Raw genomic sequence first — 27,538 nt, 5'->3', positions numbered from 1 at the left:
ACACGTCCGATTAGCAAGCACTCAGACTGATGCACTGTCCTTATTCCTTTGGCTTGTCAGAAAAAATATCATGTCAATATTCCCTAAGAAGTTATGTTAAATTTAATTAGAGATGTTCATAAAACAACAAAATTGTTTTTGAAATTATGACTGAAATTATTTATATGACAACCTATTTAGAACAGCACGCTTCAAAGCCATCCGTTTTTCAAAGGAATATGGCTGAGAAGGCCAGATTCCAGACTAGAAAGAAATTATCTAATTATAAAAAAAAAAATTAAAAAATACAACAATCACAGAAGAGTTCAGAATAAGAAGTGTAACACAGAAAAACCAGCCAGTACCCTATCCAGTTTCTACCATTTGCACAAACTCCCTTGGTTTCGGTTGTCTGCAGCTTGGCACTGTGGATATACCCTTACCAGATGCTTCAATCTTTCTAATGTGTTTCCACAAATTTTGATTGTTATGTAGGGACAAGCTGCATATGCAATCACTACTGCTCCATTATTGTTATACCACACCGTAACTGAGGCTTGGGGGGAAGAGTCTCGTTTTTATGACACAAGCACCGTATACTGTTGTTTTACCATAGTCCCACCCTAGATTTCTCATTGGCAAAGTTTATTTTAGTAATAAATTAGTTGATTGGCAATCCAATTGCTAGCAGATGCAAACTTTCTGATAAGGCGTATTCATTTTAAAATCAGAATTACAGCAAGACTGTAGGTTAATAAACAACTTTCTAGCTTAACTTTTCCAGACATTCAGATGCTTCATTATACATTTTACTACTAAACAACAGTATACACAATATAACAAATTTTATACATGCATATGAGCAAACCCTTCTGCATTAACAGAACAAACTGTAAAGCAAGAGATCACCTTTTAAGCCTTAGTTTGACAATTCTTACACCTGCTAAGTATGCAAAAATGCAAATAAATGAGAAGAGTTGAACTCACACCAAGAGTCCCTTATACTCAAGTGTTTCAAGTTACAACTTACAGGACAATACCTTTCATATTTCAGCAAAGCAAGCACATTATCAGTGGTAAGATGAAACTAATATCTACTATGATACATATCTTTACAACAAATTATTTGAGGCTAATCTTTCAGAATTTCACAGGAAATGATGATCACTAAAAGAAATTAACACCTTACTTTGTATACCAAAGTACGTAACATTTCTTAAGAAATTGGTAAAGAAAGGAGCCTGAAGCACAATACTGGCATTCCCCCCCACACACCATTTTCTGCTGACCCATTGCTCCCAGACTTAGTAGATATGTTTGGATGTATACGCATACACAGTCACACACAGCATTTTATCATGTATCTATTTTTAAGAAAATAAGGCATTAAACTGCAACATAAATCCATAGTGTTTAGGGTTAACACATTCCTCCACCGATTGCAATCCACATTCACCATTCTTTAAAAATACAAACCAGATTAACCACACAAATAGTGTGTGTGTAAGAGCAGGTGCGTCGCTGGCAGGAAGGCCTACAGGAACATATTTGACAGCACTCAGATAAACCCCGAAAGCTCATATTGAGATCATCATCCAGAAGACAGAGCTGCATTGTGCACCCCTCTGCAAGATGCTAACACTGGCTGATAAAATCTATTAGCTAAAAAGATGTCATGGGCAAATAAATACAAGCTGGTGCTTTTCCCATCTCTGAAGCTACCTTACAGACCACTCTCACTGAACTGAGACAAAACAGGATTTAAGTAACTTAAAAATCACAGCCAATGATTTTTTTTTGTTTTGTTAGGCTTTTATGGTTTAATTTTGGTTTATATACATCAACTTTCACTCAGAGTTTTTACTTAAATATGTTTTTTCCTACAGAAAATTACATTATTTTCCTACCTCGAATGTATGTGCTCTCAAGAAGCAAGGCTAAGCAGTGGCCACAGAAAACGCTATATAAAATAAACAGGAAAGCCCTTCCCTGTTCCACGTGTGTTCCTACCACACAGAAGACAAAATACATCAACTTAGAAGAAACCAGAAGACCCCCATTCTCCTCATCTCTCTACAAGGACCACATTTTGTACATCAGTTGATGAGAATATGCTCTGAACAGCAGGGGCACAGTTGTCAGGACTGGCCCCTTCCCGGCCATTGTCTCCCACTGAGCGCTGTGCATAATAACGAGGCAGTTGGGATGATTACCAATGACGAGGAACAAACAATAACAGGTTTTCCAGTCACTACATCACAATCTATATTTCTTTAACAGCCCTTGAAATCAATAGCTAGCAATGGGGAGGTATTTCAATTTTCAAAGTCACTGAAACATTTAAGTGATCTGCTACAAAACGATTTTCCTTCATTCCTTCAGAAATTAGGCATTTCTGATTATTTGTTCTTTAGAGATAATACACACTAGTGAAATATTACACCACGGCTTAAGGTCTTTACGACACACCAAAAATCAGGTCACCTTTATATTAGCTTAAGACTGCTGCTTCCAAAACCAAATGTTGTCAGTGCTCCTGCCATGGAAACAACCGCGACCCAGCGGCCCAGGAGCAGCAGCCCCCCAGGAGCAGCAGCCCCCCAGGAGCAGCAGCCCCCCAGGAGCAGCGACCCCACAGGAGCAGCAGCACCCACAGGAGCAGCAGCACCCCCAGGAGCAGCGGCCCCAGGCCCCAGGCTCCTGCTGCCCGCCCCGTGGCCTCCCCTCCCGGCGCGGCGGCGATGGTGGCTGCCAGCTCCACGGCGCGCGGTCGGCTACGTGCAGGCGCAGAAGGCTGGCCTCCGCTGTCTCCTGAGAAAAGGCAGCGTGGATTATCTTCTGCTGCGGTACTTTGGATACCACAGGAGGCAGGTATGGCACAATTTCAGAACCCTGCCTACAGGTCAGCCAGCCCAGCAGTTTCTCATAAATCGTGAGTAAATACCCAGAGCATCTTTTGCTTCTATTGTGCCTTCAGTGAGTTGGGTAACGGGAGAAAGTTAAAAGAAAAACCAAAACTCTCCACACAGAAATATCAAAAAGCACAGGTAAGACACACTATGAAAATGAGCCTTTAAATCATTTAAGTAACACAAGATGGGGAGAGTTTCTAAATTCTTCCCCACAGCAGCTTTACTGTAGTATAATTTTTCCTTTGCTGTTAAATCTTCTTTAGTTCTTAACTAGTGCCATGCCACTTTTGTCTTTCCATACATACACTAAAAGATAAATTATTTCAGCCTTTTAAAGTTAGGTAGTAAGATACACATGCTGCGAGGTTCAGTGAGAAGACAGGACGAAATTTGCTGACCATTTGCTGTGCTCTGGGGACTTGACCCAACCGAAGTAGATAGGATTTTTTTCAAGACCAGGGAAATGAGAACTTCTGAACTTGTCCTATGGCAAATGGATGTCCTCGCATATATTGCACTATTTCATCTCCCCATATTTAACATTTCCACACTGTAATTTAAAAAAGACACAACTGTGATCGGACTCCACACCTGAGGTGGTTTGTAGAGGTTCAAGGTGAATTCATTCTCATCCAAAACACAGTCTACGATTGCATTTTAATCCCCCAAAATGGATCATAGTGCTGAGACATTCCTAGGCTTTATTGCCTTTAATATAAATAAAAAAAATCTTATATCAACTGCGTACATTAGAAGAAATTTAATTTAATCCACAACGCATGAAATTTAACTTAATTTCTCATCCGCTAATTTCAGTGGAAATAACAGCAACATGTACTTAGTCGGATGCACCAAGTATCTTGTGGAATCGCCCTCAGCGTCACGTACCTGTTGATCAAGACACCGGGAATACACACTGTGTATACAGCCTGCTTTTGATGACATCTCATAACAGCATCAGAATTGACATAACCTGGAACCCTACAGTTAAGAAAACCACCTTTAAATTATGCCTGGCAACCAAATGCTTGCACGTCCGCATATTTTTACAAGTACTTTATATTTTACATTGCATCAGCTCCATCACTTCAGCTTTTATACGGTCTGGGAATGTTTACTAAACTTTCAGCATCCTTATTTGGAAAACACTACATAATGGAAAGAGAGACTGTCACACATCATTACAGCTTTCATCACTTTATCCATTCTTCATTGCTAATGCAACGTTCATTTAGAAGGTATTTTCAACTGTGTTTACATACACAATAAAGCGAGACAGACACTGACTTTATGAAATATAAACATCTACAAAACAAACGTGACGATTACTCAGTAAGGCTCAGCTCTCCACTGAAAAAATCAGCCCAAGTTGCCTGCTGATCTATGCCTGCCTCAAGCCACAGCCGACACAACATCCAACTTCTGAACAGTGGCAAATAGGCATACCAATGGAAGAATACAGAAGGGTAGCTCAAACAGGACTTCAGTATTCAGCTTTAATCACCACCACTACTATCAGTAAAAACTCCTCAGCGGTCACATGTTCATGTCTTAACCGAGTATTTCATAATCAGATGCTAAATTAAAACTCTTGGTACTAAGAAGAGTCAACTTTATTTGATTCTTGATGTTCATACTTATCTTTAGAAGCTTTTGAACCAATGGTGTATCACGAATTTCCCTAAGATTCGCAAGTAACTCCATGGAAGTCAGACTGGGTTCTCTTACCAACCTCCTACACACCACTGTAAACCCTCTTCCCTGAGGATGCAGCTCCATACACAGCGACTGCTGCCCAGAAAACGTCGTTGGGCCAAAGACCACCTCCTTGTATTACCCACCATGGATGCTCTGTTCTGGGGAGAACCAGTTAGAGAAATAACAAAACCAGAAAACCAATACACATAAAAATAGATCACGTGCTTATTTTTGAAGCTGTTTCCTTTGTCACTTTGAAGAGGTGTTTTTTAGGGAAACTACTAACAGAGCAGCTCAAGCATTTCTCGCACGAACAGAACATGAAATTTCTGTCACTGGACATACTTCTTGTTTTGAAAAGGGGGAAGAGAAGACAATGCCATTTCTCTGAGACAGAGGAATAAAACTTTCTTGCACTGTGACATTTTGCTTCTTTGCTATGCATTTACAGAATATCATCAAATGGATAGCCCAAAGCATTGATCCCGCACTGTGTGAACACAGCAAGTTCACCAAGTTTCCAAGTTCTAAAAATTATTACCGCCTATAGAATCTTGTTCAATAAAAAGCCAAATAGGGAAGAATACTGAAATTAGCTGTGAACTGTATAATCCCATTGTTCAATTTCATGGCATTTAAGACACTACCTTCCCCTCCTCAAAAGTCTAGCTGCTAATCCATGCTGTAACCTGATTTAATTTTCCAGATGACAGGATGGGAATATGCTACAATGGCATATTAGTGTGTAACTATGCTGCTCTTTTACTCTCAACTTTTCATCAATCATAAAGTGAAGAGTTTTGCTTTTAAAAGAAGCATGATTAAATACTTCTAAAAACAGCACATCTCAAATTGGTCTGCATTTGAAAGATACGGAAATTATAGAACCAGGGAAGTTCTTCAAAAATTCTCAGAAAACACTTCCCACAGTTAACCACACAAGCAATAACACATACTATCTTGACACATCTGAAAGAAAAAAAAATCAGCTTCTTTAATCCATGCTGGCTACAAATCATTCAGATGAAGTAAACTTAAGTTTATTATACAGTGATAATTACTTAATTTTTCCTCGCTAAATGATTTCTTTAAGGTCTTTACAGCTGCAACTCTTTTTTGTCCCTCTAAAATGAAATGGAATTCCATTCAGAGCAGCTTCAATTTCAACACCCATAACGCATTACAGTACTTATGTAGCACAACGAAAAAGTAATTTTAAACTTCTTTCCAAACCTCTGCAAACTCCTTGATGTCCTGTATTCAGCACAGCTGAACACTCCTGCTTGCCCCCAAACTGCTGCAAGCTTTAGCGTGCAGATAACAGCACAGAGAGGGGGCAGGGGGAGGAGGGAAAGGGGGGGAGAAAACGAGGGAGAGGAAAAACCTACACTCAATACGGACCAGAAGCCTCAGAACAAATTCACTCAGAAAACACCTATAAAAGGATTTTTTTCTGAATTTAAAGCTTTTAAGACTTCAATTTTTCTTGTTAAAGTATTCCTTATTCTAAAAGTGTAAGAGTCCTAAAACCAAGATGTAAAAGAAAATTCTGTAATTGTGACTTCCAAACTATACTAAAAAATTAAACAACAGAAACATAAAACCAAATACTGCCAGCCTCACAACACATACAATTAAGTTATCCCAAATCATCACAACACCAACATGCACTGTAAGCACACACAGCAGGTACAATATTCAAAACTACAACTTAAGAATAGTATGCAATGGAAATATTCACACAGGTGACTACATTTCAAAAAAAAAAAAGAGAGAAACACCTCTCACTTCTTGGATAAGAGGTGGGAAAAACTCCTTGTCTTGTACAGGAGGAAGGGGCTACATTCGTCTCCTCTTAGCAAATACCTGCTTAGGAGTTGCTGTCATGTCAGGCTGTTGCACTGTCCTGACTGTCCTGTAAAGGGTACATAGCACCCCTCGGACCTCCCACTACAAGAAAATGGCAGCGTTAAGGATGGCATTTCCACTTTCCTCTGGCACAGTAACAACTTTGAGAGAATCTGTTCTTTTGTTTCAATACCATTTGAAAAACAAATGTACCATGAAACAGTATCAGAGAGCTAGCAAAAAACCACTGTAGTTAGGTCTGATCCAAATGTTAACACAAACATAACCAAAAGACCTAAACCTGAAGAGTTGGTTTAGTCCACATTTTATTTCAAGCCTCTCCTGCAGCATGAAGCAACTCCTTCCTGTCCCAAGGAACACGTTCGGCTCTTCCCTTCCAGAGCACCACGGGGTGACGGGAACAAGAAGCAACAGACCAAAGAAAACACGTGTCAGAGTCAAGATATGAAAAGCGATTAGTAAAAGGGTATCAGAAAAGTCATGTATCGGAGTAGGTAGACCCTTTTCTAAGGTATCATGTCCATCTTCAACTGCTGTTGTTCAATGTCTTGGATTCTTGTAGGGAAGTTTAATCAAAACTTTACCATTGCTTTTAATGGAAGATGAGAAACAGTTCTGATGCTACCCTAGTGAGAAATAGACAAAATATAGTTGGGGAATTACCCCAATGCTAAATCCTTAACTTCTTCTGCTTTGTCCACATGGTGCTTTAAGCCAGCAGGCAGCTAAGCACCACAGAACTGTTCACTCACTCCGCTATAGCAAGAAATCGGTCTAAAATCGGTTGTATAATAGCAGATTCATTTCTCTTCTACTAACAGTCTACACTGTAAGAATAAGAACAAATTAGAAGGCATAAGATCTCTTCAGTGGTCAGAAAACTCAGAATTATCACTTTACACAGAACACAACAAAACTTTCAGTCCAGATACATTTTTAAACTGATGATACTGATGTAATTAAAGCTAGAACTGTTAGAGGGGATGCTAAGAAAGAGCTAAAGCTAAAATAACAAGAGATCATATACAGAAGACAAAAGAGTACTTATTTCAAATCCTGTTTGCTACATGTTTCTAACATCTTTATTTGAGGTCTTCAGTTCTTTTATATGCATTGGTTAATTACTTTGGTGATACCTCAGGTCCACATTACAGCCCGGTTGATCAATCTTTTCAGTTTGCTTTACTATGCACTTAAGGGGATATTTCTCTTCATAACCATCTGTTCTTCAAGTGATAGCACATTTCTGGGTTGGTTGAAATCTAAGCCAAACTCCAGGAGCAAATTTCAAATGGGCTACACTTTTAATTCTTTTTCCCTGAAATTTTAGTCAAATTACACAGTGGCTAAAACCTAGAAAAATACAATTAGGTAACATCCTAATTCAATGTTCAAGAAACCCACAAAGCGTGGCTTTTGAAATGGTGTACAGGCTGCCTGTAATAATTATACAAAACAGGTTAAATGCAGAAACTGAGTAGGAGCACATCATTTAAGTAGGCCTCTATTGTTGGTTTTCGTTTGTTTTTAATTTTTAATTGATTTTTGCTTGATCAGGATGTTTTTTCTTGTAATCTTTTCACCACACCATAAATTTAAAGGAGATATGCTCAGGCCATGAATTCTGAAGTCGTTTCTCTCCTGCCTCTTTGTATTTATATTCTGAGACAGCAGAGTTGCCTGGTGACAGCCTCTTCACTTCAACAGCAGCTGGCAAGCCCTCCTTGTCCTGAAAATATGTAAGAAATGGTTAACCAATATTTCATGCTATGATTTAAATGTGACAATCTGGAAGTGCCAGTACCACACAGGTTAAGATTTAAAAGACAAAAAATTAAATTAAAAAATCGTCATATCTCAGAAGCAATGAAGGAAGAAAGGTAAAGAGACCTTCTCCACGTGGAACTACATGCAGCAAATAGAAATCGAGTTAGTGCATCGTCTGGAGTTCAGCAATACCCGACACGAGCAGTTACTGCATAAATCTGCCTATTTAGTTTTTACTTCCAGAATGCAAATTCTCAAGTTATGCAAGATAAGACCAAAGCAACTAGAAAGTTGACATTTTTACAGGAAACAGCCACCCCCCTTTAATATTTACAAGACATGTATTTCCAATTGCTTATGTATGCCTATCTGCTTTCCCAAGATTACTGTTTCTGCTGAAGGGTCAAGCGTAGGTAGCCCCCAAAAAAGTTTCTTCAAGCTAGCTTTTTACAGCAAAAATAAAACATTTATGTTTGATAAAGTGACAGTTTATAGCCAACTTAATTCATACATAACATTGGCATGTTAATAAGCACTTCCATTCAAAAAAATCCTTATTCAATTAATTTTAAGAGAGAAACTTTTACATAATGTCACGTTTTCTATTTTCCTGTGTCAGCCGTTTAATTTCTAATTCTCTTTGTTGTTTTGAAGAAAGCCAGGAATAACATTTTAATGCAATACTGATTTTTAGGGATACCATATTACAAGGAACTCACTTAAACCCACAACATGGCCATGACAATCAGTCAACTACGTTACAAAACCTAAAGAAGTTATTAATGAAAACAAACAGTGTTTTCCAACATAATTCCAGACTTTTCTTACTATAAAATTCTTCTGAGTTTTATAAACATTTTCCAAACTGCTTTATTTTCACCATTTTGGGTTTTGGTTTTAACGACGTTATGGTTATTTTAATTTGCCAATAACCTATATTTTCCATGTATTAGAGAACACTTTACGGACTATTAACTTTTTTTTTTTATCACTTTCTCAAATTCAACCATAATAAATTCAGACAGACATATTACTAGGAGAATGCATACCAGTACTGCATAAATATATTCATTGACATACAGACCATCACATTTCAGGTTTAATCTGAACTGACTCAGAAAGCACTTGGAACACAAGTGTTATAATACAGTAAAATTGAAAAAAACACAACACACACACACACAAAACACTACTCTTCAGCAATTGTATAATTGCTTAAACTACACAGAGAATACCTTCTTGGTTACACAAGCAACAGCGAATACTGATTTCTAAGCCTGAAGCTATGTAACTTTATAACATTTAAAATTCTGACCTTACTTTCATACTTTCAATATTGATAGTATCAAACCGTTTCCAGTTTCAAAGTTATCACATGCTACTTCTGTAGAGTACCACCTGCTCCCAATGACACTGTTACATGTCATTGATCTGTGCAAATATCATCTCCTATGGGAATCTCCCTGAAAGCAATAGGAGACCTTATAGAAAAACTCTTCAGAATAGTTTTGGGTTTTGATGCCTTCAAAATTTCTATATCTGCATCTCTGTTTATGTCAGGATGCTTTAGTTATTCAAATGGCATCAAACAGATTCTATCAAAGATGAAATTGTGCCACAGGAAACTGGGAATCCCATTATTAATTCTATTGTTTTTCTGTACTGGAGATCTTCACTTGTTGGAACATACAGCAAAATATACACCACCAGTCATGCACGGAGTCTGATTTACATTCATATATCATTATCAGTAAAGAACAGACAGACCTATAGATCATTTTTGAGGAGACATTTTTATAACAAATAACAGGATGGTCGTGGTTTCTTCAACAACGCACACAACCTTAGAGCTTCACACTTAACTTGCTTCCACTACTGAAATCTGTGGTTGCTAAGGGCCCTAACTGACCACTAGGTTCAATGGTCATCAACTCACTCCTGATTTTTTAAGGCATATAAATTCATACATAAAAGACAGCAGCCTTGTACCCTCCGGTACTTAATTTCATCTATTTTGCTTCAGCTTGAACTGCGTAACATTCCCATCTCAACTTATCTCACATTAGTGGTCTTCATTCTACCAAAACGGTAACAAAAACTTCTAAGGGCCAGGGAACTGGAAGAGAGTTAAAAAACAAACAAACAAAGAAAAAGCAAAAGAAATCAGAGACTGGTCACGGTGAGCGTCAACTACAGCCACAGTGTCGCTGCAGCCTTGTGAAAGCCTTACCAGCGAAAGCATTAAATGAGAGGAAAGTTTGTAAAAACAGGGAGAGCATTCAATTCACTCTCCTGCAAAAACTTTCTGTGGAGTCAGATGTGTTAATGACAGATATGAGCTTCTTGAACACTATTCAAAGTTTAGTGGAGAGGGTGCAGGGGAAGAGGTCCCGGCTTGGAAAAATACATCTCATCTAGCTAATGACCATGAGATGACAGTGAAAGAAAATCACTGAGTGTTCAGCTACCCAAAATGACTTCTCTCTTTCGGCATAAAAGTTCATTAACGTGACAGCATCAAGAACTGGAGGAGAACTGTGGGTATATTTACACTTGCAGTATTGACCTGTTTTGTATGTGCAGTGCTTTCAGCTACTATTAACAAAGCTCACTTTATGCCATGTGTGATGCTATAATAAAAGACAGCCTCTAAGAAAAGAAGTTTAGCACATTTAAAGCAATACCATCAGTCTGAAGAGTTATTTGTTTTACATAAAGAGGAGCTTGATGATGTTCAGTGCAACCAGACTGGAAATCTATCATCTCACTAAAAATGTTTAAAATATTTTTGTCAAGGTAGAAAATGGAAGTCTATCAAAAAGATTTTTAACTGCAAAATGGAAATGCACTGGAAACATTTTAAGACATTTGATACTACCAAGATGTATGATAGCATATCACCAGGTACCCATATACTTCTGAAGTAGTGAACTAGTTTAATTTTGAGCTCAAACATTTCATAAATCACATTATATTCATTTACCATCCAGCCCTGAAAATCAGGTGTATATAAATCTAACAATTTCATTCATTTCTCTTCTCTTTTCCTTGCCCAGCTTTATTACACAGCAAAATCACAGCTATATTTTCAGACTTTTTCAAGAACTCTGCCAGCTCTTTCCAATCTGCCCACCCTTAGCAGCAGCTTTGCTGAAAACCATTTTTTCCTTCACTGTGAATTGCAAAGGAAATCTAAAAATGCAACTTGAATCCACTTCCACATTTTTTCTCCACAGATTTATCTACAAGGTGGTGAAGTGCAGATGGTCATCGACTCCCATTGTGCTGACACGCAAATCTCCTGAGGATGACTACAGAAACAAGGAGCGTAACTTGTTAGGGTGAGGTGGCAGCACAAACATTTTCTCAATGGATCAACACTGACTTGCAAGAACATCTAGCATTGCACAGAATAGGAGGGAAAGACGTGTCCTACAGACAAAAAGTCCTCAGATGAAACTTCTCAAAGTGAGAAAGCTGATGGAGAAGGAAGTAAGAATGTTCACAGAGACTTCTCCCATGGGGCTTGGCAGAAACCTGGCTGGTAGCTAGAGGTCAGCTTGTGTTATCGCACACAGCCATATGCACCGATAAGCAGCAAGATGAGGGGGAGCAGTTTTTAAACAAATCTTAAAAACTAAAGCAAGCTCCAGAGCAGTACAGTATGTCCAATAGATCCAGCTGCTTTTATCGCAGACAAACACACCTTAAAGAGGAGTGTACAGTCTCTTTTCTCATTATCTCATACCACGCCTAATTGGGCTTCCAAGCTCCTTGCTCCCTAGCTGCCGCTTTGAGACCTGAGTTCGCCCACCTTTGTACCGCCAGCAGGGGAGTCCAGTCTCTTGGTTGAAGAGAATCAACAGGTCACTTCTGCAAACTCTCCTTCCCGTTAAACTCCGTTATTTGCCCTATATCCTAACATCCATTTCAGAGTACAGAAGAGAACAATATTTACAGCACTTTTCCTTGAAAAAAGTAAACATATATATCACTAATTGCAAGGCCGCAACACGAATATCTCACACCACCACCATTCCATAGCAGCTCTACTCCCATTTCTAAGGCAATCAAACTAACGGCAAAGTTCTCTCCATCTTTTTAACGCAAGCATATATGTTTGATTTTTAAACATGAAAGATTAAATTAGAAGCTACACACACAAACACAACTCCTTTTAAAAAGACTCAAAACACTGTATTTACATCTACTAGTACTCACTTTATTACTACAACCTTTATAACCGAGCTTAGGTTTGCTTCAAACAAAACAGGGTTCTCAGCAATACAAGCAGAAGAAAAAGCCCTGCATACAGTTAGTCTACAAAGAATTAACTGGATTAATTAGCAAGGGATTTGAGAAGCAGCTTGGAGCTAGAAAACCAAAACACTAAATTGTTTAAATACTTTGGCAATGGATCAAGGTTTCTAGGCAGCCCTATGTTCCATTCTCTCCTTTTTTTGCTCGGTGTTTTAACACATTTAACCTGACAAGGTACTTTTTCATGAGATATGAATGACACTGTCAAAATACCAAAAAAGAAGATGTGAATTAAAAAATGCCACAAGCTGTTAGCAATTCTGCCAACATGTATGAGCCCAGGCAACATTAATTAAAAATCAATAGCTTAGGACATAAATAGCTCTTATCTCCGTTATAGTATATTTCTAACATAACTCTTTATTAAAGAAAAAAGCCAATGTCTTTGCTATTATACTGACTGAATTGACCACAACAAAGCAAAGAAATACAGCAAAAATGCTGAGCAAAGAAACACGTATGAGAGAGGGAGGACAGGAGCATGAATGATTGGAATGTTTCAGCCTTGCACTATCATTACCACATAACTGGTTGGAAAGAGCCATGCTGCAAATACTTGCAGAAGAAGTTACCAGGAAGAACACGTCAGGTTTTTACTGCTAATATTGTTCTATACAAAAATCCTGCATGGCATGGAAATAACAATAACATACACATCTTCCTGTCAGCTAGAGCTTATTAATCAGTATTTTTATTATGCATCTTAACTAAGGATTAAGTTACTGTGAATTCTCTGATAATTACAAAATAAATGTGAGAAAAAGAGACCACAAAGAGCATATCTTTAATGATACGATCTTCAAACTAAAGTTATATTAGAAGGAATCTATGCTAAAAGATTTAAACTAAGCTAGGAACTTAAGCCACCACTTTTGAAAGCTGTTTTCAAGCATCTAGCTTACAGACAGTCGAACATTTGAAAGACTTAAACCCACTTTCTAATAAAAGACCACCTAAGACCACACATCAACCTGAGTACGCACTTTGGGTCTGCCATAACCCCTACACAACTATGGCACTTAACTTCTGAACAGTTTCTACATAAAATTTATTAAGAAAGAACAGAATAAATAAGAACCATATCAAAATGGAAAGGTTAAGTTCAGTTTTAGTTTTTTTGTCTATTTGATTAGTTATTAACGATGGAAATATCAAATAACTCTATCAAGACACGCATACCAGTCTAAATAAAGGATGAAGAAAGAATACAACCAGGCAAAAAGCCATTTAGTGAAAATTTTCTTATTTGAATTCAAAATAAAAGGGAAAAAATCATTTACGTAAGAGCTATGTATGCATTTGCCAAGAAAATAAAACTTTTGAAGTAGCTATACAAACACCAGTGGAAAAGCCGATCATAAAATTGTAGCACCCTTAAAGTGAAGTTCTCAGGACCAAAAGGATTATTTTGAGTCATGGCTACCAATATGAGCTCTCAGGGGCATCTTCTATCAGCTAACCATATGCAAGTGCAGCTCCACTCAACTAGAGAAGACAGGTTTGCTATACCTGCAGACGAGCAGCAACACCAAACAGTTGGTAATGCTACAGTGGACAGCCAGTTCAGCAATTCAAGTCTGGAACATATGAAGAGGTTGCATTTATTAAAAACAAGCACTAGAGATGAGCTAATTGTTTCCACTGAAAAGATATTTTTATTATTATTTTTATTTTTTTTGAGAAATACTGATCTGAAACACTGAACATATACATACAGAACACTACCTTAGTAAAATCATATGTCAAACAGAGCAATACCTACAGTAATAATCAGATTAAGTAGCAACTTCCATTATGGCAATACAGTCATGAAATACCGAGCTTTCAGATCTTACATAACTTTCCATTGAGTCCATCGGATTTCATCTTCTATTAGCTGAACTTTGGAACATTGCTATTTCTTTCTCCTCCCCTCACCACAACCTCACATTCCAAAAATTCAGATTATTGATTAGAGTGCAGCCCAAGAAAATCAAAAGGTTCTGTTCACAATATGCAGACACCAGGTGTGAAGACAGGGAAAAAAACAACCTCACTGTCCATGAGGCCTTTTGTTCTGTCTGTCTCCTCACTGAGCTACAGTCAGAAACGTGTGCTTCTGTGGGGCAACAGTGTGAGTGGGGAGAAGGGGAGCCAAAAAAAAACTTGTTGCTGTTTTATAGGATTTCCCTAAACTACCTGGATTCTCAACTGTTCAACTTCCATTCAAGCTACTGCCAATTTCAGTTAACCTTGTTTACGTACGGTGCACCAAATACAAGTCGATGTTACTGCATTTGATATAACAAGATTCCCTCATCTAAGAAGTTAATTACACAATGTTAATTTTTAGTAGAAGAGTTGCGTTAGGCCACAGAACCACAGTTCCCCAATTTGAATGAATTTGAAATTCCACAGAGATCCTCCAATAATGCTTTATCTCACTGTAAAAACACAAACCATCACTTCATTAACATTTCAATCATCTACTCCATTGAAGGTTCAAGAAAACAAAATAATTCAGAGGCTCTGTTACATCATCTGTCTCCATTTTATTATAAATTAAACTGATTATAAGATGAAGTAATTTATAAACTCTTTCAAAAGACGATTTACATTTTTCTTCTACGACAATGAAGGTATCCCCCTAATATACTCCACTTGTGTTCAATACTAACCAAAGATACTTACAGTATATACATGAATGTATGTGTACGTGTATATATATATATATATATATATATCAGAAATATCTTCCACTTTTTGATATATGTCTTGGGATTACTTTTAGCATTCTAACACTGTTTATAATACTGGTACAAATACTGCCACCAATAAAGAAACAAACATTAAAAAAGGTGTCCTTTAAGCTTTCCTTTAAGGCATCTACCATAATGGCATAATTTGCTCTGGACATCATTAAAATGTAAAGTTAATGAGGATTCAGCTGAAAACACAAGAAATGTAACCTATTTTCAGGCAAAACTTCTAACACTGCAATCAGAGGGAAAACCTCTTTGATGTCTCTTTGTCTCTTCTCATTAATTTTCTTTTGGTTTAAAAAAAACACAAAGGCTGTTTAAACTAAAAAATGCATAGAAGTTTAAACATGGTAATTATAGTCAAGCTGCAATGAGGTCAATAGGTTTTTAAAACTCCGAGATAAACAAAATTGAGGTGTATGACTATTTTTAAAACCTTGTCAATATTCGATTCCAATTGTCCATGCGATGTCCACTGTATTCCAAGCATTTAGCCTAGGTAGAGAATTGATTCAGGATGGTTTAGTGAAGGACCTAATCCTGTATCCAGGGTAAAGCAAACTATCAAGAAGAAATACATCAAAATGAAAAGTGCTACAATTGCTGTATTACTGGGTACCACATTTGGTATTTTAAGTGCAACAAGGCATGCATTTTGCAATCTCCATGTGAGAGAGATGGCAAAACGTGAGATTCTGCTATTTTCTACCTCTACATTTCATTAAATAAAATACTGAACAGTTAAATAATTCTATTTATTCACTAAATCTATTTTTGTTTATGAATACTGCTAAGGTGTACACAAAGCTATACACTCCTATTTTAATATGTTAATTATTTCCAGCAGAAATTACCTTTAAAAGCTATTCAATTGCATACTGCTTACAAAATCTACAATGCATGGAAGTGGTATGTACTTTTAGTGAATAGTTTATGAGCAGATTTTCTGAAACCATAATGAAAACAATAATACTATTAAAAACAAAACAAGATGATTTATTAGAAACAAAGGTAAGGCACTTAATCCATTACATAAAAGCAACAAATACACAGGAGAAATGTTATCTTCAATGTATAAGGACGTTAATTACAGGAGAGCAAAATAAGCAAGTATCTATATCATTTTCCATGTACAAATATCATCTCTAGATAAGTCGGGATGAGATCAATGTATTAGTCTATGATAATTACAAGTATGAATTTTAATGCATTTGTGGGTATAGGCTATAATTCTATAGATAATGACCTGCTCTGTATGAATCTATTTTAACTTGCTTGATAGACTATTCAAATTAAACTGAGTGAAGGTGCAACAGAGAAGTATCAGATAAAGTCAGGTGTTACTTTAGGTGCAAGTGAAGAGCAGCTTCAGAAGACAGTCTCATACTTATTGCAAAGGAAAGCGTTGTGTTTTGCTTACTTGGTTGGTTTTTATGTTGCTGGCGGGTGTTTTTTTGTTGTGTTTTTTTTTGTTTGTTTGTTGGGGGGGGGGGGGAGGAGGCATTGGGTTGGCCTTTCCCTCAGGCCAGTTCTGTTCAGCTGCCTGTTGAAGAGATTTCCTAAATTATTGTCCATTCTGCCTGAGCTGTTTCTTATGTCCTGGTATCTCTTCTGACTTGCCTGCACCATCCTTTACTGTCCTATTCACAACAATATGAAGCACGTGATTTTAATATTAAGTGAAATACGAAGCTTGCAAATACATAAAGTGAGGAAGCCTGACTCTACTGTATACCTGTGCTGTGATACCTAACCAGACATTTTGTCTTCATGTTTCAAAATCTGATTTTGAGTCGCATTCATGCTTATAAGCGTTTTTCCACACATCGTCTCTTTTCAGTACCTTTGGAATAGAATAGAAGACCTCAATGACCTCTAACATATCTTACAGGTCACATAGACATACCTGAAGACTTAATTGTTTACTTCAGAGATAAAAGCATGTAAGAACCAATTCAAAAGAGGTAATGTTGCTGATGTTTATATTCCTAACTATGTAGTTTCAACATAAAAGACCCTTCAAATGAAGTAAAGATGGGATTCAGTTAATCCCAGTAGAATGTAATGGGAGTTGCAACTGTAATTCCCTTCAGCACCATACAAAATCCTTGCACAAATTCAGTGTGTAAAAGATACTGCTTAAAAAAGAATAGTCACAGCAAGTTCTCCACCCCCTATTTTTTCCCCCCCAACCGTTCCCTTGGCATGTGTACTGTAATAGCTGATGAAGACTGAGACAGACCCCGTATTTTGGCACTGCTAATATTCCTTTGGCAATAGTTCTTCATTCACTCTCCTCCTCATCTTTTAACTGCAGTGCTTTCCACCCAGATTATGACTTTCTACATGGTCCTTCTACACAGACTTGTATTATTTAACTATCTACAGTAGGCATCGTTTATTTTTACTAATTTGTCTATCAAATTAAAAAATATTACTCTCCACATGGCCAGTAACAGAAGACTTCAGAAAAAAACAAGCAACTTAATTATTTACTGGGAAGAGGGAGATGAGATGGGATGGGATACAGACACATTAGCCCCTTTGCAAGTATAAACAGAACCTCCTGAGATTAAAACCATTCTGAATCCTAGATTATCACTGCCAGCTCTTCGCTCCCACCCCCTCCATCCGAGATTATCATCCTTAATCTGCAGGTCAAACTTCCTGGTTTCCATCCCACTCTTCTGTGAAATAGGCTTTATTAGAAAGCATATGTGAAACTGTTTCCAACCAAAAAAGACATAACAATCATCTTCCCAAAAGCCAATAGATGTGTCAGATCTGCTGGGCCACAGCAGGGCCAAATCCCTCAACTCATCAGTCAGGACCCAGCAGCATTGCCTTGGCGTTTCTTCTCACTTCTCACTTGAAGAAATCCAGTGGCGAGCCGGTGAGACACCTTGCTCACAGATAATGAGTATGTTCAGATATAAACAGAATATAATACAGTGATTAAAATGTATCCTACCATCACTGTTATTCACAATCACTACGACAGGGAAGTGAACCACACACTAACCCGTAACTGGGCATCAGCACACAGCAGCATTTCATACAGAAAACTGCAGGGTCAATTTTTTCTCTAGTAGCACAAAAGGTTAGGGGGTTTTGTTTTTTTAATATACAGCCATGGCTGAACCAAAACGGTAGTCTTGGATTCATTTCACGCCTATCTTAAAAGCCACCCCCAAAAAAGAAAGACAAAAACAACACACACCACAAAAGAAAAAACCGTCTCTTTTTGTTCGTGACAAAAAATATCACATCCCAGAGAAGCAGACCAAAACTGCCTAGGGCACTCTGCTAGGCCTCTTTTTGAATTAGAGTTTACATTCTCTTCTTTCCAGGAACTACGTAAAACAAAAAGAACCAGCAATGAAAATAGACCTGGTTCCTCTTTTGTTTTACCAATTTTACTTTGCTTGCTTGTTAAACTTATTTGCTAGGTAGAATTACTGACCCATGTTCCCACAGACTAAACATGGTCATGACTCCTAAAATCCAGTATTTCTATCGAAGACACTCGTAAGAAGTGTAAGTACAACTCTGGATGGACAGTCGTTACCAGGACACTGCTACCAGCATTAAGCAAAATAAATAAATAAATAAATAATAAAAATCCCTAGTCTTAATCTACAGGGAGTCTTCTTTAAAGACATTGTTTCTTCATCTGAATGACACTCTAATTAAAGTTCTTTACAAGTCACAGAAGTGTCTATGTTGAAATTAACAACTGGTTTTAGATGGACTAAGATTTAAGCAAAAGTTAACAGCATTAATGAGATCACCTGTTGCAATTAAATAAGGACAAACAAAACCAAACCACCTTGGAAATTTTTGTGACTGAGCAAAAACTAAAGTTAAAATTACTCCCTTAGATTAAGTAACCACCCCCATAACAACAACTTTTTTGACTCTACTCAGAGTACAATCTGCTTGCAGTTATTGGAATAACAGCCCGACTCTTAAAGGAACACATTAACAGAGAGTTAATTGCAACAAGTGCTTCATCAAATTCTTAAACGCTTCAAATGCTGAAATATCAAATGCTTCAGTAGCATTTGGTATCTAAATTGAGTCTCTCAAGAACTCTTTAAAAAGAAGAACCACTCAAACCTCTATAAATTCAAGAAAAACTACAAATACAGCTAGTGAATGAAAATAATTTGTTAAAACCACTAAAAACCTCCCTAAAAAAGTTTCAGTTTAGCAGTTAATTTCAACCTGCAGTTAAAAAGGCACTAGCTGTCAGTCAGTTTTCTCACCCAACTCTATCATGAAAAGAAAAACTGACAGATCACAGGAGCTTGCCTTTGTAAACCAATTCAGGAACTTTCATGCTTCTTATTTGTTAGGTTAAAGGTTAAATTGCTGACCTCTGCCCTCCTGCTTAGCAGCCTTTCCCTTTTTCTGTAAAGCTTTATTTTGGGGCTGTATTTACATGGATTAGTCTCTTTTCACGCTAAGAAGGAATCTGTTCACAGCCAAAGCCTTAGTTCTGGTTGTACAAAAAGCAGTCACAATTATTCAGCAGCAGACAATGACCATATTGTGGATTTACAAAAAAACCACCTCAGCCATGGCAAGTTCTGTCCTCGCTGCACAAAACAATAGAAGAAAAATCTTATCAAGCATTCAAGAGAAAGCAAACAAAGCAGGCCCACTGTGAACTTGATGAAGATGTCAAGCTCCTTTAAAAAAATATAAATCAACAAAAGAGTTTAAAGTCTTGTGAGTAAGACTTTCTGTGCTGAATTTTTCTCTCTAGTTAAACAGTGCCAGCAGCAGCAATATAGCACAGACTGGTAAATACTTGTGCAATAGAAAAGATTGCAGACAGAAGTAGTTAAAGGATGAAGCAAGAAGGACGAACAACAGATCTCTTTCCACAAAGTAAGTTAGAGAAATGGAAGAACATTCATAACTAACATTTTTGGTCTTTATTAAATCTAGTATCATCAGATAAGAACAGACCTAAGAAAAGTTTTAACTAAAACATATGATGACTTGCAGTATGACAAATTCTGATGTTTCATAAAGTGATTTTCTCCTCAAATTGAGTTCCGTATTTAATTTATACTGTAAAATCCAAACTGGGAACTGTCTTTGAACAGAACAGTTCAGACAATGCTACTTACTTGATCCGGACACTTCAGTCCTAGTAAGTTCTTTGTGAAAGTTTTCCACCTTGTAGGTACTCAGAAGAAAAGCAATCAAATGGAAACAGGAAAACAAAGAAGCAGCTTAGAAGAATTAGCATTCCTAGATGCTAGCCATCTCCTTACATTTGGTTATTTTTCCAGTCCTGCAATAGGAAGTTGGGTGTAGGAACACAGTGTCACACAGATAGGACAGGAAAACTTGTAATACCCCAATTAAGGAACACGTTCAACACAAAGCCCTTTTTTACTAGAACATAGTGTGAACTTTGCACTTCCTTTGTTAGTCCTAAATATTTAGTATGCTACCTATTTCTCAATACATAACAGGCAAACTTCAAGCAACAAAATGCTTCCACTTCACAAAATACAGGTTGCTCTGACAGATGCACAGGTAGGGTTTACAGTCTTTTGAACTACCAACTCTTAACTCTACTCAAGTACCAGTGTTTACGTTCAAGACAATACTTGATCTGTTTTGGCAGGTACTGATGTGGCAGTGAAAGTTACAACATACGACAGAGAATGGCAAGGGGCAGCAGCACGTGCATTTGGCACAGGCAGAAGCCTGCTGGTTCCCTCTGCCTCGGAAGTCCTGTCACGGGAACCACAGCGACAACCGTAGAATACTTTTAGGGCCCGAGTACATCGTGACATCTCCCTGTGGAGTTAAGGGCTTCGATTAGTTTCAGTTATAACATTCGTGATCTACTGGCAGGTGGGGGAAGAGCTATTACAACACAGGGCTAGAACATGAAAAGTAAAGAAGGAAGTACTTAAACTACTCACAAGCTTCTAGTAGGAACAAGATTAGTAGTACATGCTACTCTCAGAGCCAATTCAAATGCAAATTCCATCCTTTCTCTCAAACAATGATAAACTCCCTCAGAGTTAATAGTTTCCTTCTAAGATTCATCTCCCTTTTCAACTTAGTGGTATGTTTTCGAGAAAAGAAAGAAGCACATGGCGAGTCTTCCAGCAAGACCTTTTAAATTCTGTCATAAAAGAAGTAGTATAAACTACATTTCCTTTACTAATCCAGTGAACATTTGTTAAACTCTAGCACACTTACACTATGTCCATGCTATCACATTTAGGCTTCCAACTTACCATCATTTTAAATGAAAAAAAAATAAAAAGAATGAAAGAAAGAAAAATCCTTTAACTGTACTAAACCATTTCAGCTTTTTCCTTGAACACACAGCAAGAATTTATGCTACACTCACAAAAAGATGAAAGATGAGGTCCTTGGAGAGAAAGGCCTTTGGCACACTACATGGTAAAGCTACAGATTTGACGTACTTTTATAATGTCTGCTTTGGCGAGAACACAAAAACCCCATACAAAAGCATGCTATGTCCTCCCAGACAGGAGTGCAGGGGGAGTGCCTTACTCTCACGAGCATTTACTTTCAGATGTTCATATCTTAGAGACGATTTTGATCGGTTACTTTAGACTAACAAATTCTTTTTCTACACCAATGGTCTGACAGTTTTGCTCCAGCTCTCCTCACAGCCCCCTCTAACAAGGGGGGATCTTTGGCTCAGGTCCAGCAAGATCCTTACATTTGTCACAGATTTCTGACGAATGAACTGCACCAGTTGTCAGATCATAAAGTGCTTTGAAAATTTGAAAGAAAGCTTTCTTAAGTAGTTAGCATGATTTTGCTTTCTTTATGTAGGTATTTAAATAAAATCTGTTAGTAAATTCTTTCTATTGCATCTGAAAAGTTTTGGTAAAAGGAGAAAATATTTTAGCTGAAGTTCAAAAACAGCAAGTGCTTTTCCAACGTATTATACCATACTTGTAAACATAAAATATGTCAAGAGTATAAAATGCTACTGAATTCCCGAAGTTCAGAAGTTACAATTTGTAACAGAAACAATTCAAGTTCTTTGTAGCTCTCCCCTAAGACCAGAGAATTTAGCATTTCCAGCTTATATTTAAACAAGTAACTTTTATCTTTCTTTATTTGTGAAGCACCAGATACATCAGCAATGAAACAACAGCATAAACTTCTTCAGCTACAAAGACTGATATTGAAATTGAGAAGTATCCTAAGAAAAGCAATGGTAGACCTTAAACTTTGCATGTAGCGTTCACAAGTGTTGTAATATTTATTTTAGAGAAAAATGAATAGATGTATGTTTTAGTTGAAACTATGTCACACTTAAGTATCGCAGAAGAAAGGCAAAACTGATGCATTTAGATCACATCTAGAATATATTACTGGTATCCGCTAGGCAATGCACTGCATTATTATTAACCCTCCACCTTCAATTTTCAAGGTTTTATTTTATTTAATTCCTGAAGAAAGGTTAACTCCTATCAGTGAAATCTCTAAAATAATTATGACAAAACTAAAAACCTCTCTTTGCTTGCTTTTTCTTACTTTTTTTAGAAGTAATACACCTGGATTTAGTAAGGCAGATAGCTCCTTACATCCAAATGATAACTAAAGTTAGAAATACTCCTACTGTCAGAACTATATAGGAAAAAATTAAGAGTGAGCAGAAAGTTAAAAATAAAAGCAGTTTTGTGTTTCTGTTCAATTTCAGGAAGTCAGATGTTCGTAACAACAACAAAAAAAACACAGTAAAAACAAACAAAAACCAAGTCCACTCTAATAGATTCAGTTAGTCAAGGGGAAGCTGGGAATTCCCAGCTTCCAAGGAAATTGCATTCATAAAGCTGAGACAGAAAACTGGATCGCTAAATGTCTTCTCCCGAAATATCTTCATGCTTCTCAAAATACAGATATCACATTTACATAAAGTGACCCAGTAAGAAAAATCTGTAAGTACCCAAATAAGATCTATGAATATGCAAAGAAAAGTACAAATATAGCTTTTAGATCCAACTGAACTAGGAATTCCACAACATACCAAAGACTTCATGTGGCAGAAATACACAATTACCAATGCTGAGAACAGATACTCATTATTTCTCAGCAATCCAGGCGAGAAAGGCTGAAGAGCCCACAGCTGAGCTGATCCCGCGGCCGTTTCCCTCCTCAGCTCCCACACTGCACTGCTGTTCGGCAGAGTTGTGCCTGGACTGGAACAAAACATTTGATTTTTCAACTTTCTTTATTTTGAGAAAGTTTTCTCTTACTTAAAATAGAAAACATCTTCTGAGTGATCCTGGAGCTTGCATTTCTAGGAATCAAATCGTAGGATCATAGGACAATTCGCGCTGGAAGTGACCTCCGGAGGCCTTAGGTCCGACCTCCTGCTCAGAGAAGGGGCAGGTGTGAGGCCAGACCAGGTTGCTCAGGCTGTCACCCGGTCAGGTCTTTCAAACCTCCCAGGATGGAAACTGCACAACCTCTCTTGGTGACCTTTTCCAATGCTTGACCGTGCTCACAGTGAACACACGTTTCCTGATGTCCAGTTAAAACATCTCGTTTCAATCTGTGTCGTCGCCTCCTGTTCTCCTGCCATGCACTGAGAACTGGTCACCTTGATGAACTCCTTACAGGTACAGAAGGCTGCTGTACAGGTCTCCTGAAGCCTCTTCTTCTCCAGGCTGAACAAGCCCAGCACCCTCAACCTCCCCTCACAGCACAAGTGCTCCAGCTCCCTTGCCAACTTGGTGGCCCTCCAAGAACTCCTTCTAGTTTATCGAGATCTTTCCTGGAGCCCAGAATAGATTTTTTTCTTCTGCAGTCAACTGTCTTGGTAACTAAGAGGGAGCCTTCTACAGATGATGTAAAATGCTGCTCTCATCCATTTGGCAAGTTACTAAACATTTAATGTATGATTGTTAACAATTATACAAGCAATAAAGCCACTTGAATGTACAATTGTCTGTCAGTAGTTAATAACAGGAGTCAGTATTTCCCATTTCAGCAAGAAACAAATGAGCCATGAAATATATTAAAGCTTTTAATTGCAGTTGATACTTAACAGTTACATGGAAAATATCCCTTGCTATACAAACTTTTGGATTATTAACAAAACAGAGGCATGTTTTACCATCCCACAAGCCAGACAATCCCCCACACTAGGATTTTTATAGCTTTGGAACAATTCATTCTCCTCAAGACGGTATTAGAAAATTGATGCAAGAATTAAGTGCATTATAAGCGGTCGATAGCACTACCAGACTAGACATAAACTTCAGAGGTAGTTGTCTCAGTTAATTTCAGAATCCATTCTATGGGAAGAATGTTTTTTTTAAACACGTCTGATAATTTGCTCCTTACGTGTTTTTTATGTGTTTTGCTTTTCTTAATAGTAATTGCTCCTTGCCGTTTAATACACATCCTTCTGATTCCAGAAAACACACTGATGTATATCCTTAGTCTTCCAGCAAAGACTAGATAGCCAAGGAAGGAGAAAGAGATGACTACACGGAGGCCTCTAGGACTATATTTCCAGAATGGCGCTTTGCCTGGAAATACAGTTCAGCTATTAAATACAGCTGATACTGCTTAGAGGCAAACAACCAACCAGCTTTGTTTAGAACACAAGGACAGAATATTTGGAGATACACTCATCTAAAACTTCTGAGAATAAAGGACACCTCTTAAATACAAAGTATTAGGTGGGAAATTTTTTTTAAAGATTATTCAGACAGAATTAATAACTTCAGAATATACAAACTGTATTTTTGTTTTACATTTTTTTACACACTAAGAACAACCATTTCTGAATATTTTGCACCTACAAGTGCATACAACAAACTTAAAAACACAACCGAAGTGAAACTCCCACAGAATCAGTTGGTTTATAGAACAAGATGTATACTAAATTCTCCAATTAAAAACCTGTAAAGTAGTTTCAGTGCTTTTTAACCCACCTTCCCACAGCAGGGAATTAATCCCTCCAGGGGGATGCAAACAAACTTCAAAGAGAAGATTATACCCAGACACTAGTACTGTACAATGTAATGTTTACGGTCAAATTTGTTCAGATTTTCTGGCACTAGAATCCAGGTCAGATGTGCAGAAACAAAGACCAGTTATTAAAAGGGCTCCTGCAGTTACATCAAATAGTTGTGACGGTGTACAGCAGTAGGACAAGCCAAAACTGTATTCCAGTTACAACTCCTATGGAGGCTTTGGCACTAAAGGAAAGAGTTGCAGTTATTTGGCTCTCACTGATCGTAACAAACAAATACAGATATAGAAGGAGATAAGTGACTCCCCAGTCAATAAAGTTATGGCTCATTATACCATATATACAATAAACATATGATTGTTTCGTCAAAGATCAATAGTGTATTACTTCAATATGTGTTGACTAATTCTAATTATTTCATTTTGACATCCCTCCTTTCCATAACCTTCTAGAGACTGACCTCACAAAACAGTATCTTGAAATAAATTCTGGGATTAGGAATTCCAACTTTTGCTTTTGTTGTTTATTTTTTTTATTAACTTCATCGGTTATAGAAACAAGGATAATCAAACATCCACAAATACACTTACATGTTGGTTTCAGCTGTTACAGGACATCTCTAGCATAAACATAGGAATATTTCTCAGAAATAATATTATGGAAAAAATACTTGTATAGCTATAACTCGATAACAATATTTGGTGAAAATAATCAGTTAGCCAAATCATAAGCTATTTCCATGCCTTATTTCTAGATAAAATCATTTGATCAAAGGAAGAATTTTGGGAAGAGAATGGTTTTGTAGACATGTAAGAAATAGTAAGTAAAAATAAATTCCATAGAAAAATGTTTGGATTATTTTTTAATTTAAACCTAATCATTCCTCATACGAGCAGAAACATAAATCTGAAAATGCATTTACTTTTTCAACTTAATGAAGTAAGAGTTATTTCTATTCCAAAAGACAAAGGACAAAACAGTCAAAGAACCCAAGAAACTGTCCACAAATAGGGACAGAGGCAGGATTTTCTTATTATTAGTCCCAACTGTAAAAGATTCCAGCTTTCTTTAAAAGGTGGAAGAGCATAATAATGAATATACCTCATTACCTTGCACTATCTGGTTAAAAATAGTTTTAGCCAAGAAATAGGTAGAATTACAGCACAAAACAGTACCTTTCCCAATGCAACTGATGCCCGAATAAGTTACTTCTGCATACACTTCAAAGGTAGTTTCCGGATTTTGTCTGAAAGGGGGAAAAAAAAGTATTTAGCACACAGATTTTTTTTCCAAGCATGCTTTCAATTAATCAGACAAAAAGGGTTCTAAGAATGCATACATTACAGTGACAACTTCATAAAATAGATTCCTTGTTTTACGGCCTGAGAACCTCAGATCTTTGTGCCTTACAAGAATGTAACAGGTAGGCACTGAGGCTCAGATCAGTCAGTATGAACAGTGTCCAAACGAATTCCACCGAGAAAATAAAATTAAATAAAAAACAATAGAAATCAAGCACACAGATCCTTTATGTCATTTCAATCACTGTGACCTGTCTGCATTTCTACATACTAAAATGTCACAGGCCTGTTATTCAGAAACTTTGCCAGAAAAAGAGAACTACGCTTTTTGTTCCCCTGGGTAACATTCTGAAAAGCGATGCTTATTTCAGTTCAATGTGATTACATATACAACTTGCAAAAGCAAGTTCTTTTTTATTTCACCTTTACTTTCAAATGAGAAAGTAGATCGCTGTATATGCTAAATACCATCTTGGATATTTTTTCAGAAAAAATAAAATAAAACCTAAATACCCTTTTCTCTTCACCAAATTGAAAGCAGAGTCAAATTGCCCAACATGAAACAAACAAAACAGATTCACATTTTCATTACTGTGACCCCCAAGTTCAACTTCATGACACCTATTTACTCAGAAAAAAAATGGAAAAAAAAGCAGCAGCAGTCAAGAGGATGCAAAGCCACTTTATGCATACATTGCTGGAAAAATTAAGAGGCTGTATTTTGGATGAAGACAGCTCCCCTCTTTAATACCTGTTAATAACAGTTGCATCTCTGTCAGAAGGGCCCTGCTGGAGAATATTTCAAATGCACAAGGTTTAGCCTCAAGACACTGCAGTCTTACGTGTGGAAAGTTGCCAGATGCAGATGAAAAAAGGAAATAGGTGATATGATTAAAGGAGATACCAAATTCAGCTACAAAAGGCAAATGAAGCTTACGGAAAGAG

At 37.2% G+C, this 27,538-nt stretch overlaps 1 protein-coding gene across 9 annotated transcripts in view; it reads right to left on the bottom strand.

Moving 5' to 3' along the window:
* DENND1A (DENN domain containing 1A) overlaps window positions 1–27,538 on the bottom strand; it is a 194,465-nt gene that overhangs the window by 160,756 nt on the left and 6,171 nt on the right. For all 9 annotated transcript variants that reach the window (XR_013940918.1, XM_080561943.1, XM_080561938.1 and 6 more), the window contains exon 2: window positions 26,468–26,538. Coding sequence is in view for 6 of the 9 variants with exons in the window: in XM_080561943.1 (XP_080418069.1) it covers window positions 26,468–26,538 (71 nt within the window). In the remaining 3 variants the exon portion in view is untranslated. The remainder of the gene's footprint in view (window positions 1–26,467; window positions 26,539–27,538) is intronic.

This window comes from Anser brachyrhynchus (assembly GCF_964034855.1).
Source record: "Anser brachyrhynchus genome assembly, chromosome: 19".
Classification (NCBI taxonomy): Eukaryota; Metazoa; Chordata; class Aves; order Anseriformes; family Anatidae; genus Anser; species Anser brachyrhynchus.
Note: the sequence above shows the minus strand (reverse complement) of the source record. Positions and strands in the feature narration are given on the sequence as shown.